Source organism: Podarcis filfolensis, assembly GCF_964270895.1.
Source record: "Podarcis filfolensis genome assembly, chromosome: 8".
Taxonomy (NCBI): Eukaryota; Metazoa; Chordata; class Lepidosauria; order Squamata; family Lacertidae; genus Podarcis; species Podarcis filfolensis.
In genome coordinates this window covers 10,912,126-10,926,761 of record NC_139611.1, presented here as the reverse complement: position 1 = coordinate 10,926,761, position 14,636 = coordinate 10,912,126, and the positions used below count along the sequence as shown (strand labels likewise).

At 45.9% G+C, this 14,636-nt stretch overlaps 1 protein-coding gene across 19 annotated transcripts in view; it reads right to left on the bottom strand.

Moving 5' to 3' along the window:
• Positions 1 to 14,636, bottom strand: part of HSPG2 (heparan sulfate proteoglycan 2) — a 209,775-nt gene that overhangs the window by 67,390 nt on the left and 127,749 nt on the right. For 12 of the 19 annotated variants that reach the window (XM_083629125.1, XM_083629123.1, XM_083629139.1 and 9 more), the window contains 9 exons: positions 13,845 to 13,928; positions 11,075 to 11,167; positions 10,023 to 10,103; positions 7,975 to 8,205; positions 7,781 to 7,894; positions 6,628 to 6,755; positions 4,915 to 5,001; positions 3,665 to 3,723; positions 1,270 to 1,443 (listed from right to left, as the gene is read on the bottom strand). In XM_083629125.1, coding sequence (XP_083485251.1) covers positions 1,270 to 1,443; positions 3,665 to 3,723; positions 4,915 to 5,001; positions 6,628 to 6,755; positions 7,781 to 7,894; positions 7,975 to 8,205; positions 10,023 to 10,103; positions 11,075 to 11,167; positions 13,845 to 13,928 — 1,051 coding nt within the window. The remainder of the gene's footprint in view (positions 1 to 1,269; positions 1,444 to 3,664; positions 3,724 to 4,914; positions 5,002 to 6,627; positions 6,756 to 7,780; positions 7,895 to 7,974; positions 8,206 to 10,022; positions 10,104 to 11,074; positions 11,168 to 13,844; positions 13,929 to 14,636) is intronic. The other 7 variants (XM_083629129.1, XM_083629131.1, XM_083629126.1 and 4 more) reach the window with 1 other exon arrangement.

The window sequence follows — 14,636 nt, the reverse complement described above, 5'->3', positions numbered from 1 at the left end:
TTTGACGACTTATCATGTTTTTAATATTCTGTTGTGAGCCGCTCAGAATGGCTAGGAAAACCCAACCAGATGGGCAGGGTATAAACAAATTATTATTATTATTATATATAAATAAGAATAAAAATGTGCACCCCACCACTGAGACCGTTCCATTGTAACTATCCAACCTCCCAAAATATCAACAAATCTTGCGATGGTTAGACCCCTTTTCGTTTTAACAGTACAAATTCTACAAGCACCCTCCGTATCTCTTCAAAGTCATTTCTCTTGCATATTCCCCGTCTTACCTTAATGGCACATGTCAATTTATCATTCAAAGCTATACTCCACACCTCTTTATACCATCCTTCTGTTTTATATTCTGCTTGCCCCTTCCACTTCCTAGCTATCATAATGCGTGCTGCTGTCAATAAATTTGTGAGCAAGTCCTTCCCAGCCTGCGAACCTTCCACCCCATCGTAAATGGATAATAATGCTACCTCTGGACTTTCAGTCAGCTTTAACCCAGTGATTTCTGTTATCTCCTTAGACACCCTTTGCCAGAAAAATTGTACATATTGTACAGAAGGCTGTCTTTGGGAGGGGGTCTGTGCGTAAGTGTTACAGTGGGTGAGGAGGGGAGACACACACAATTCTCCACTGAGTCAACGTATGAATGAAGGTAGCCGTCTTCCTTTTAAGCAAGATGGCTCAGAATTTATTCATTTACCAAGCCAGGAAAAAGCTTCCACCCTCTCCCCGAAACCCTGATGGTAACTGTCGGGCTGCTGCCAGCGACTCCCGGCTGGTTGCCCAGGAACGTACAAAGATGAGGGAATGTTTCTTGCCGTCCACTTTTTATTCCGTATCTACAGAGAGAGGCTATAGAACCTAGCCTCTTGGATAATGGCGTTGTCCCGAGTGAATCTCCACCCCCCATCTCTCCCACTTCCTCATTTGTCACTTCTATGGGTGCTGCTATATGCCCTCTGCCTTTGAGCTCTTTGCTCCCCTACCTTCAAGGCTCGCCAGGTTCTGGGAGGGGAAGTCTGGAATGCTTTCTAAAGACACTGTGTCCATCAGCTGTCGCCCCCCCCCGGCGCTTCCTCTTCCACCTCCTCCTCTCACATTATTTCCCAACTTTTCGCCTCATCTGCCTCTGAGCTGCGACGTCCCTCAAATCCCTGTTGTAAATCTAAACTGTCGCCCTCTTCCTCCTCTCTGGAAGAGTCAAACTGGGGATGCTGTCTCAACCATTCCTCCTCTGCCCAGTCCCTGAGAGTAACCCACCTTGCTGCCTGCGCTGGGTGGTGCTGGGCACCGGACGCCCGTCTTCGCGGGACCAGTAGAAATAGTGCGGTGGAGCCCCGCTGACGTGGCAACGCAGGGTCACCTCGCTGCCTTGCGAGACGGCGGTCCGCGGAGGGTGGACTTGCACGACGAGGCCTGGCTGGTCTGGGGTACCTGCGGAGTTGAGAAAGGCTCAGGATTAGGGCAGCCAAAATGATGGAAGGGATGGGGCTGTTAGAATTCCTGCTCCATGATTGCAGTCATGGGACTGTCTTTCACATGACGGTATATGTTTTGACTCCACAGAGTGGGAATGACGGAAACAGGATGTTTGTGTTACTGTGTTCCGTGAAGTGGGAGTGTTGTCCTTTGTTCTTTTTCTCTTTGCTGTCTGATGCTAGAGAGAGAGAGGGAGCCATGTTGCAGTACTCCGTGTGTGTTTATATGTAAATAAAGTAGATTAGCCAAAATGCTGAGGTCAGTCACACATGATGCGCAAACTCTGCGGATCCCTAAGTGTGCCGATGTCTGTTGGCATCAGTTCGCTGTGATGTTCGGGCAGAAGAAAGCTTATGACGCTCACGAATGAATGACCAGGAGGGAGGGAACATGCCAGTCGGGCATGTGTCCCTGCCAGGGTCCTACTCAAGTGTAGGCTGAACTCTTGACAGGGGCAACCACTTTAGGAAGAAAGGTTTAGGGATAGAATGGTATGCAGAGATGCGTGCCCAGGAGGAAGCGGAGAAAGAAAAGATTTTTCCCAAAAGAAAAACTGTAATTCTAATTCTTTGGGGAATTATAGGGACAGAAACATAAAGAGAAAGAAGGTTCTTTCAATCATATGTGGTGGTCTTGTAGTAAGGTTCAAGCTTACTGGGAAAAGATATATAATGAAATGAAAAGGATGTTTAAAATAACCTTTGTTTAAAAAAACCGGAAGCTTTTCTATTTATAGGGAGAGAACTACCTAAACTTTATAGAAACTTATTCATGTATACTACTACTGTACAGCGGCAAGAATGTTACTGGACCAAAAATTGAAAGAAGAAGAAGTCCCAGCAAAGGAAGAATGGATACAAAAACTTATGGCACACGCAGAAATGGCGAAACTTACCAGAAAAATAAGAAATCAAGACAACAAACTTTTTATAAAATAATGGAAATGGTTTATGGAATATTTACAGATAAATTGTAAACAGATAAGAACATTGGCAGGATTATTGTAATAACCTGCATTTTCATGAGAGTATATATTTAAACTATATGAATAAATGAGCAAATTGAGTTAATTTGGATATGCAGAAGGTATTAAAAATAAATTTAAGGGACTGCAGAAAGAGGGGGAAGGAAGCCAAGTTTTGAAATGCTGAAATGATTGTAAAATTAGTGAAATATATAAAGCTGAGAAGCATAAATATATATTACTTTAAAGAGAAAGAAAAGGTTCCCCACCCCACCCCCTCTCTCAGAACAGAAATACTTGAGTTGAGCCAAAAAGGTTAAATAAGAAGATATGATGCTACATAATGTGATTACAATGGACGCTTGGGTTGCGAACGTGATCCGTGCGCAGAAGCGCTAAATCATGCTTTGCGCATGCGCAGAAGTGCTAAATCACAACCTGTGAGTACGCAGACGCGCCGCTGCAGGTTGCGATTTGGCGCTTCTGTGCATGCGCAAAGTGTGATTTAGCGCTTCTGCACATGCGCGACAGCCGAAACCCGAAAGTAACCCGTTGCAGTACTTCCAGGTTTCGGCGGGTCCGTAAACCAAAAAAACGCAACCTGAAGCGTCTGTAACCCGAGGTATGACTGTATATGTAAAACTAATAAAAATTATTATAAAAAAAACAAACAGAACACAAGAACTTGCAGACATCTGACCAAGCTGAGTTTTGGGAGGTCCGAGGAGGATAGAGAAAAGTCCTTCCTCCTGCAGTGCAGAGTTAAACTACGGAACTTGCCTACACAGGAAGCAGGGAGGACCACCAGCTTACATGACTCTAAAAGAGCATGGGGCAAATTCATGGAGGAAAAGGTTACCAATGGCTATGAACGGTTGGAGGAAGCAATGCTTCTGACTCTTGGCTGCTTGAAACTGCAGTATAGAATCAAAGGATAATAGAATCGGGGAGTTGGAAGGGGTACTGAGGGTCATCTAGTTCAACCCCCTGCAATGCAGGAATCTCAGCTAAAGCATCCCTGCTTGTAGGTTTCTCGCAGGCTTCTGGTTGGACATTATGACAGCAGAATGCTGGGCCAGATGTGCTACTGGCCTGACCCAGCAGGTTCTTCTATCTATACACAGCAACCCTTTGCCACTGGCAATGTGGCATGTGCAATGTGTGTGTGTGTGTGTATTAAGGCAGGGGCCAGCTGGCGGACTTCGTACTCACCCAGGGACACACACTTCTGCCCACGGAGATTGGGGTTTCCTGTGTAACCTGGAGCACACCTGAGAAGGGAGCAAGAGAGAGAGACAGGTGAGAGTCACACCTCTGGGAAAGAGACCAGTCAGTGGCCCTAACAGCCGTGACAGAAGAGTAATTGAGAGTTAGATGTTGGGAAAACGCCCTGGGAAGACTGCAAAGTCTCCGGAGCGTTCCCTGGTGGCCCTCTCTGGCTGTAAATCTTCCTTCACTCCAGACTAGCCAGTAATAAGCGACCTTTCTCTCCTGAAAAGAGCACACCAGTCTTCTGGTATATCATAGCAGAAGAAAGACTCAATCGTAGTTCTAAAACTGTGTGATGTGAAACACAAGAGCAGTCAAGTGCAACATTCCTAGAGTGAACTTGTTTACACATGGGGAGGAATGTTTGTCCAGTCAGCAGGTAAACTTCCTGTTTCCTTCCTCTGCATGTGACTAGAGGTGGGTGTGGCCTCACCTGTGCAGATAATGACAAAAGCATAGGGCAGGGCAGCCATCTCTCTCTTTTTGACTACAGGCATCGAAGAAGCAACATCTGCTTAGCCAAAGATGCCCTCTTGGCTTCCAGCCAAGAGACAACAAAGGGACTGCCTTCTTATGAGATAGTTTCCAGGTATATGTTACTTTTCTAAGCTAAGTCTGCCTTCTGGGATCCTATTGTGAACAGAATGATATGTGAGTAAACTCTTTTTATACTTTTGTAGAAGACTGTGTCGTGTCTTATCTTTTATGAGGGAATAAGGGGGAAATACCAGAACAGTTATTATAGAGGCTTTAGCGAGTCTGAGCAAACGCATCCGCTGCAAGTTTAAAAAGGGGAATGTTACTCTGCTTAATTGTGAACTTGTTAACACAAGTTGGAAAGGCTATTATCAGACAATATATCCTCTCCTGCATCCCTGAACATTCCCACATAAACTACTTTATTTACAGTCTTATATACAGAGACTCCATCTGTACATCTGTGCTCTCTGAACACCAGTACAGAACCTCGACACACATAGAAGCGAAACCAACTTCCAATAGTACTCAGAAGGAAGAGATAATACAGACTTTCTTTCTCATGCTCTCTCAGACACTCACATGATGTATACAAATCATTGTACCACTCACTGTAGCAGCTCGGATAGATAAAAATCCTAACATTAGGGCAGATCCACAACCAAAGGGCTACTGAGCTACATCCCTGCCCATCCGCCGGCCAGTTGGATACTCACTGCTCGCAGTATTGGCCAGTGTAGCCCGGCTCACAGGCTGTGCAACGGTAGCCTCCGCCCCCCAGGCTCTCACACGTCCTTGAGAACCTGAAAAAAATTAATAAAGTAAGGAAGAAGAGTCAGGAGGTTTAAAGGATATCAGAAGAGTCCATCTAACCCGGCCAACCAGATGCCCCTCAGCAGGGAAGCCCGTTATAAGAATTTTAAGGTCCCAAATATAGAATATTCATAAATGCACACATATCTAAATATATGAACCATGTGTCTCAAATAGTATGAGAGGGCAATCCTGAAGCCATTTTGACTCTCCCAATGACCTCAAATATTCCTCTGCAGTAAGAGAGGCAAATGGGGAAAGCCTTCTGCCCAGATAAAGCAATCAGTGACCACTGTAGGTATCCTGGCAAACAGGATTTCTGCTGAAGACTGCCTCCTTCTGTGATGTATGTATGTTTTTTGGGGGGTGGTCTCTGGCTACAGGGTGGGCAATTTCAAAGGTCTATATATGCCCCAATGTTCTGGGTCCCTCCTCCCTCCTGCGTGTGGTGAGTGAGGACCCTGTTGCAACAGCTGAATAAAGGTCAGGCTTACTAGCCGCTTTGCTTCTCAATATTCTCTGGTTGGCCTCATTATTTTCTCCTACCGAGAGGGAACCCACTTAAGGGCTCTGGAATAGCCCATAAGGGAAAGGGAGAAGGTTTTCTTATAACACCCCCAAGCAGTAATGCTCTCCCCATTTGAGATTTCCAGGGACTGGAATTTGAAGGTAGACTGCCCCTGGATAGGAAGAGTCCATCTATCTAGGTGCCCCCATGGGAAGAGAAAATAAGAGAAGCCCGTTTGAATCAGATCCATCTTAGTCCAGCATCCTGTTCTTACGGGGGCCAACCAGCTGCCTCAATGGGAAGCCCCAAAAACAGAGAATAGTCACTGTGGCTACTAACCCTTGATAGCTTTTTTGGGGTATATAACCCCCCCCCAATTTTCCGTTTTACAATTCAAAGTACTCATTTTTACATCCTTGAAATATCCATGACTTCCTTTCTTCTCTTTCCATGCTTCATTTTACATATCATAAATCCCTGCATATTTTATAGAAACTGCACCATTCTGAATGCCATTACTGCATCCATCACAGCTTATTTACATTGTTGAATTTCTCTTAATGCTGCCAGCGTTTTCAGCTGCACACAATGATTCCCCATATATTCAATAAACGTTTCCCAATCTCCTCTAAACGTATGTTCTTCTTGTTCTCTTATTCTATATGTCAGGTCTGCAAGATAAGCATATTCCGTCACCTTAAGTTGCCATTCTTCTTTGGCTGGGACCTTGCTCCTTTTCCATTTTTGGGCTAACAAAACCCAGGCCACAGTAATGGCATACATAAATAACCTTTTTTGACACCTGGGAATGTCAGCCTGAATTATCTCCAACAGAAAGGACTCCGGGTTTTTGGGGGAAAGTACTTTTAAACTTTTTTTTCAATTCATTATGGACCCCTTCCCAATACTCTTTTGTAACCCTTGGCAGCTTTATCCACCCGGAGTGGCTAGCTAAAGCCGCTTCGCTCCCCCTGCCCACAAATCCACATCCGTTGCCAGCCCATCCTGAAACCTAGTCTAACCCCCATCTACTCAGTCTCTCTCTCTCTCTCTCTCTCTCTCTCTCTCTCTCTCTCTCTCTCTCTCTCTCAATGAGCCAACATCGTACTGGTTTTCCGGATCCGTCAGCGGACAGGCGCAGGGCTGGCAGTCCTCTGGGGTGCCAGCAGTAGCGTCTCCGTAGAATCCGGGGGCACACTTTTCACAGAACTCCCCAGCAGCATGATGAAGGCAGCTCTGGGAAGGGCAAATCATTGGATGTGTCAACACGAATAGAAGTTATTAAAATTACTTGAAGAAACATGGTTCCAGCAATAACGCTTGGCTATGTTTAGACTGATTTCACAGATAGAGGTATCCCAAGATGGAGACAAATAATTAAATACAGATCAAAGATAGAAATGGCTGAATTGAAACCGCAAAGAGTAGACGGAAGTCAACAAACCAACAAATTAAAAAAGGGATTCAACCCAGTACAAGGGACTTTGGGAGCAGAACATCCCAATACTGGTTTGAATTAACTAAATACTGCTTTTTGTTTGATACGTAGTTTTAATTTTGTTAATTTTTTGGTTTTATCGTCATGCATTTTTCTTTTTCTTTTTTTCTCTTCTCTCTCTTGTTTTATTTCTTTTATATAATACACACTTATTCTAGATGCTTGACAATTTGATTATGCATACTGCAATAACTATCTTAAGTCCAGAAATATCCAATGTAAGATTAGTTTGTGGTTTTTTTGTATGTAATGTTTGTTTAATAAAAGTTAAAAAGGAGAAGTTATTAATATTGCAGTGGTTGTATAAGGGATTACTATTTTGACTGGAATGTAACTGAAATCAATAAGATTTTGAAACGCAGAAATAAAGTAAATCATCAAGCCATCAATTCTAGCCACCTAAATTATATGAATGATTTGGTACTTGAATGATTTGGTACTTGAATGATTGGTATTAGTACAGTGGTACCTCGGGTTACAGACGCTTCATGTTACAGACACTTCAGGTTACAGACTCCGCTAACCCAGAAATAGTACCTCGGGTTAAGAACTTTGCTTTCCCACATCCCATTTGGCAGCAGTAGTGGCATACATAAATAACCTTTTTTGACACCTGCGAATTTCAGTCTGAATTATCCTCAACAGAAAGGATTCTGTTGTTGTTTCTTGAAAAGCACATTTAAACATTTTTCTCCAATTCATTATGGATCATTTCTCAATACACTTTTACACACAAGTTTATGTGCCTATGGAGGTTGCTCACCGAACAAGCGCCGGTCTCAGGGTGGCAGGAATCTGAATGCCCGTTGCATTCGCACAGTGCACAGTGCCCCAGGTAGAGTCCACCGCCTGTCCGGGTGTAGCCAGCTGCACAATCCTGCAAGAGGGACAGGGTGGCATCAGCAAACATTGCCCCATGAGCCCACGTGCCCAGCCTGGCCCAGCAAAGAGGCTCACCTGGCAGGAAAGACCCTGGTAGCCTGGTGGGCAGCGGCATTCCTCCACCTCCAGAGCCCGGGGCAGGCTGGTGTAGGTGGGCACCGCGGTCTCCATGCTGACACCGGTGATGCCAGCCGACAGCATCTCGGTGGAGTGAGTGGCGCGGATGAGAATCTCGTCCAGGTCAGCCAGGACCATCATGAGGTGCTCCCGGGTGGCTGGCTGGCCATCTGGGCGCTTCCAGTATTGCTGGGGAGAAAAGGGGGGGAAGGTTGATACCGTGAGATGGAATCAATTGGCGCAGTCAAATGCAACATTCCTTATTTCCCTAGAGTGGGCACAAGCAGGGGGGTATCCAGTCAGGGTAACTTGCTGTTCCACTGGTCTGGAGCTTCCTCCCCCTGCATGTGACCTAGGAGTTGATGATGATGATGATGATGATGATGATGATGATAATTTATTCCTTGCCCATCTGGCTGGGTTTCCCCAGAAACTCTGGGCAGCTTTCAACAAAATATGAAAATACAATTATTCAACAAATATTAAAAGCTTCCCTAAAGAGGGCTGCCTTCAGATGTCTTCTAAAAGTCATCTTTCAAGAGAGAGTTGTTTATTATCGACATCAGATAGGAGGGTGTTCCACAGGGTGGGCGTCACTACTGAGAAGGCCCTCTGTCTGGTTCCCTGTAACTTTGCTTCCTGTAGTGAGGGAACCGCCAGAAGGCCCTTGGCGCTGTCTGACTCCATAAAAGAGCTGAGTCATGCAGTCATTTTCTCAGTCGTTTTGTCTTTCTATTGTCTTGCTGTTCTTTCGCTGGCATGCTGCTCTCCTGCAGCCATTTTGTTATATTAATGTAAATTTTGCTGTTTGCTGGCTCTCAGCCAGCAGCACAGGAATTCAGTCTCCATATGAGACAAACTCACAGTTTCTTTATGTAACTACCAAGTGAAGCCTGCCTTACAGGGATCAAATCGTGAACTGAAATGTGAGTAAACTTGTTACTTTACTCAGAAAGACTCTCATGTCTTTATTCTTTCAAGAGGGATCAAAAGGGGACACCAGGAATAGACTTAACTAAGAGATTCATATGAATCTGCAAACTAGCTTCCAGCTATATTGAGGGGAATCTGCTCTGCTACATCACTTACTAGCATGAGTAAAGGAAGAATAATACTTATTCAATATATCCTTTCCTATTATCCTTAACATTTCTACAGGTACCAGCAGAAAGCAGAGAAGCAGTTAAAGCTGACCAAAAGTCCAGAGGTAGCATTATTATCCATTTACGGTGGGGTGGAAGGTTCGCAGGCTATGAAGGACTTGCTCACAAATTTATTGACAGCAGCACGCATTATGATAGCTAGGAAGGGGAAGGGGAAGCAGAATATAAAATGGAAGGATGGTATAAAGAGGTGTGGGATATAGCTATGAATGATAAATCAGCATGTGTCGTTAAGGTAAGATGGGGAATACGCAGGAGAAATGACTTTGAGGAGATATGGAAGATATGTTTGTAGAATTTGTTCTGTTAAAACGGAAAGGGGTCAAACCATCACAAGAAGTGTTGAAATTTTGGGAGGTTGAATTAGTTACAATGGAATGGTCTCGGTGGTGGGGTGCACATTTTTATTCTTATTTATTTATGATTATTACTTTGTCAAATATAAAGAAAAGAAAGCGGGGAAGGGGCAGTAATGGAAGTGGCTTCACTGCAACTCTCCCCTCCTGAGGTTTCCTGCAACTAGTATTCAGAAGTATTGCAGCCTCTGACCATGAAGAAGTTGTTCTTGCAGAACCAGATAAGCTCATTTTGCCAGCTGGCAGGCACAGCAAGGGACAGGACAAGTGGCAATGGACAACGGAAACAAGCTGCAGGGTCGGTAAACTTAGATCCATTGCTCCTCCAGCTGCTTTATTTAAGCCAGAGTCACCCACGTTCTCCACCAAAGCAGTGTCAGTGTTGCCTGGATCCCCACCTCTCTCCCCTTCCCAGGTATATGGGGCGGCTTCATTGCCACCAAGAGACACATTGAGCTCAGGTGCAGACGGCACAGGGAGGCCTCACCTCCTGGAAGATGACCTCAAAGCTCTTGCGTTCCCGAGGCCGCAGCTCCGACAGGTAGGCCACCAAGGTGATGTCGTTACCCTGGGGGGGGGGGGGGGAGAGAGACACCAAAAGAGAATGTAAGAACATAAGAGCTGGTTGGATCAGTCCAGTATCCTGTTCACTGTAATGCCCCTGTCAAGAGCTCGTCATGTGAAAGACAACAATCCCATGACTGCAATCATGGAACAGGAATTCTAACTGCCCCTAAGGGAAGTCCGTGAGGAGGATTCAAGTATGGCAGCAACCCTTCCCTCCTGTGGTTTCCAGCAACTGGGATTCAGAAGCGTCGCTGCCTCCTCCCATGAAATCAGAGCATGGCCCTTGTGGCTAGTAGTCACAATGGCTAGTAACTTTATTCAGAAGGTAAAGGTAAAGGACACCTGGGTGGTTAAATCCAGTCAAAGGTGACTATGGGGTTGTGGTGCTCATCTCACTTTCAGGCCAAAGGAGCCGGCGTTTGGCCACAGGCAGCTTTCCGGGTCATGTGGCCAGCAGGACTAAACTGCTCCTGGGGCAATAGGACACCATGACGGAAACCAGAGTGCACAGAAACGCCGTTTACCTTCCCGCCGCAGCGGCACCTATTTATCTACTTGCACTGGCGTGCTTTCGAATTGCTAGGAGCTGGGACAGAGCAATGGGAGCTCACTTCGTCGTGGGGATTCGAACCGCTGACCTTCCGATCGGCTAGCCCAAGAGGTTCAGTGGTTTAGACCACAGCACCACCCGTGTCCCTTTTCTTACTCACATGATATTTCTGCTAGTGGCTGCTAAATCCCCCCCCCCCCAAGACCTTTATCTAGTTGCCTCCAAATCAGAGGCATAAATAAACATTTATGGGAGTGGTGTATGTGGGACTCAGAGCTTCCTCCAATCCCAGAAATGAGGGCCTCTGCTGTTATACAGGTCCTGATGCCCAGTGAGTTCCAGGGGGTGTCCTTGCCCCCACCTCTCTAGCTAAACCTGTAGAAACCCAGCCCGCTCCTGAGCAAGCAGGGACTCTTCCTTACAGTGATCTGCACATCAGCGTCCGGCAGTGGGGTGCCTCGTCCTCCGGCATTGTAGGAAAGGGTGTAGCGAAGGCGTCCCCCGTAGGATCCAACCTGCAAATGTGGGGCGAGAGGGGTCAGGTCATTCCATCTTGATGCAGGTCATGGGCTGCACCCCCCCCAAGTGTCATGCACCCATCGTAAGGCCCACGTTTTGAAATTTTCGACTTTGTAAAAAGTGAATTTCCCTCCACCGTTGCATTTCCCCCAAAATGGTTGAGCGCATGGTTCTTCTCTTCCCCCTGCTGCCTATTTCATCCCCACAACAACCTTGCAAGGTAGGACAGACTGGGAAATTTTTAATTATATTTAAATAAAGTATATAGGAAGATGACTGAACTGAAACACAAACGAGTAAGACTTCTCTAACCAGACCCAGTTTACACGAAACTAGATACAATATCATCACATTTCACAGAGTCAAATAATAATTAAAAAACAGACTTTGGGGAGTCTTTCAAAGAAATTGCACCCTGCGCATGGTGGCGAACGGCTTCTGGGGCTAGCATGGCACCCCCAAAAGCAACGTGACCCCCTTTATGATGCCGTTCACTCGCCCACTCCACCCCCACATTTTAAGTTCTTCTAAAACACAGACGTCATCAGGAGGGTGTCTGCCACAAGCATTTAGGGAACCTTCTTCTGCCCAAGGGTCTCCCTCGGTGGTGGGTGGGGCTAAAGTGGGAGGAGCCAAAGCCATAAGTGGGTGGGGCCATCGATGCAACCAACTCGTGCCGCAGGCTACATTCCAACTACGCAGAAATCAAGTAAATACACATTTCGATGTGTGCCCTCTCTCCATCCTGGCAAGCGGGAGGCGTCACAATTCAAGGACACATCCTGGCCAGGCAAAAGCACTTGGGGGGGGGCACAGAGAGTTTCAAGGGCTGGAAAGAGAAGCTTAGAGGGCCAGGTTAGGCTTCTGAGGCTGGAAGTAACTTGCAACCCTGCTCCAAAGATTTGCAGCTTCTTGGCGCAGAAAACAAAGAGGGTTCTGTGCATGTGCGAGGACTTCAGAGGAGCCCGGAAGCTGCTGGATCAGGCCCCCTAATCCAGCAACTTGTTTTCCCAGTGGTCAACCAGAGGTCCATTATGGCAAGCCCGCAAACAGGGCCTGATAAAAACAGCAGCCTTCTCCTCACTTGTGATTCCCCACAGCTAGTTTATTCTGAGGCATTGCCACTTCTGCAAGTGTGTCTATGCAAGAGATGAAAAGCTTCACTCCCACCCCCCAAAAAAACCCACACAGAGCGTTCTCTTTGTGATCCCCCAAGGCACGACCTTCCCTTTATTTTTATTTTTCCCAAAAAAAAATTTATTCATTTTATAACACAACTAAACAATACAAACAGAAAAACAAACAATACAAACAAATTCTTGTCTTATCCTTATTTTTTCTAAACATTGTTAGGTGGGCTTCCCCAAATCCCCCCTATCTGATATTCATTTTACCTCATCTTTAGCAGTTTACATATATCATAATTTTTAACCATTTTTTTAAATCACACTTACTTTTACCATAAAAATCTCCACATTTTATCCCTTACAAGTAATACACTATCTTCTACTTCTAACCCTACAGCCTATATCTACTTCCAAAGCTATTCTAAGATTTAAATATTAACATATCTTGCTTTACGACCTTCCCTTTAAAGTCAGCACAGGGGGTACAAAACTGCAGCGTCACCATCCATTTCACAGAATCGTGGAGTTGGAAGGGATCCCGAGGATCGTCTAGTCCCGTGGTTCCCAACGTGGGGCACACGCCCCACAGGGGGGCAATTTGATTTTTAAGGGGGGCAATTTGAGAATGAGCTATTAACAGTTCATGGCCTTTTAAGCTTCCTCCACATGAACAGGAGTTCCCTTTTTGAATAGTAAGAATTATATGTCACTAATAAGAATTATATGTCACTAATAAGAATTATAAGAATAATTATAAGAATAATAAGAATTATATGTCACTAATAAGAATTATATGTCACCTAGTTATATTAGGTGGGGCATGGCCAAAAAAAAGGTTGGGAACCAATGCTCTAGTCCAGCCCCCTGCAACACAGGAATATGCAGCCGTCCCTCCCATACAGAGATCGAACCTGCAACCTTGGCATTATCGGCACCGCTTAAAGTTTTAAGTGTGTATATGCTTATCGCATTTATAAATTTTAAATTTATTGTTGTACATTGTTTTAAATGTTTGTTTTCCTTCTGGGATTGTACCCCCAAGTGCGTTTTATAAGCTGGTCTCCGACCGTAATAAATTATCTATCTATCTATCTATCTATCTATCTATCTATCCATCTATCTATCGGCACCGTGCTCTCTGTCCTCTTTCAGAAGAACACGAGGAACAGCCTGCTGGATGAGGCCAATGGCATCCTGTTCGCACAGGGGCCAACCTGATGTCCCCATGGAAAACCAGCAACCCAGACTGGAGCTCAAGAGCAACTCTCCCCCTTCTGTGGTTTCCAGCAATTGGTATTCTGAACTATTGCTGCCTCTGGCTGTGGGGGCAGAGACCTTGTGGCTAGAAGCCCCTTCCCTCCTTGATTTTGTCTCATCCTCTTCCAAAGCCAGCAAAGACAGTGGCCATGTGCCTATGCACTGTGCGAAGGACTTTCTTTTGTTTTGATGCCACTGCCATGCAAACAGACACACGCACAGAGCCCCCAAAATGGCTCTCATCCCTGCTTCTCACCCCGCCCCCTGCGGTCCATGCAGTTAAGATTACCTTGTCCCCCAGGAAGGGGTCTGGCAGCTTCCAGTAGAAAGCGATTTCGGGAAGGAGAGAGAAGCCCTTGTAGAGTAACCAGTACTGAGACAGAAGAGGAAGATTCAGAGGAAAGTGAGGGGACCAGCTGACGGACGAGGCAAATCTCAAAGCGCACAGCTCCACAACATGTGCCACAGCCAGCCAGGCACCACAGCTCAGAGAGAGAGACAGAGAACCACCCACTGCCCAGAACGTGCCCCAAACTCCAAGCCCATGGGGTGGGTGGGGTGCCACAACCACCCACTGACACTATTATTCAGCCACCCACTCTCCCAAAGCGCTGTCGCAACAACGTTCTCCATCTGCCTGGTTCTCTCTGGCTGCTTTGGGCCGCAACTCCCATCAGCTCTGTGTTGTGAATTGCAAACACAGTGTCAGGCTTCTGGAACTTAGCTTCCTCCCCGCCCTTTGGCAGCAGATAAGCAGAACAAAACGAAAGAAGTCTCTTACCAGTTAGAAATTTTAATGGTCACAGAGAGAGAACAAAGAATCCATTTCCTAGGAACGGTGGGGCTCCCTGGTCACCCACTTCACTTCCGCAACTTGTAACCTGATCTTGCAACCGCTGTACTTTCTGCACTGCCACCTTTCTGTGCTGCCAAACATGAGCCCAGAATCGTAGATCTGGAATGGTCCCCAAGGATCATCCAGTCCAAACCCCCTGCCAATGCTTGCTTTGCACCTTCTAGATGAGCAATGCCAAAAGCAGAGTGAGGTCCAAGGCGAGAGGGAGAAAAGAGTAGCCAGCTT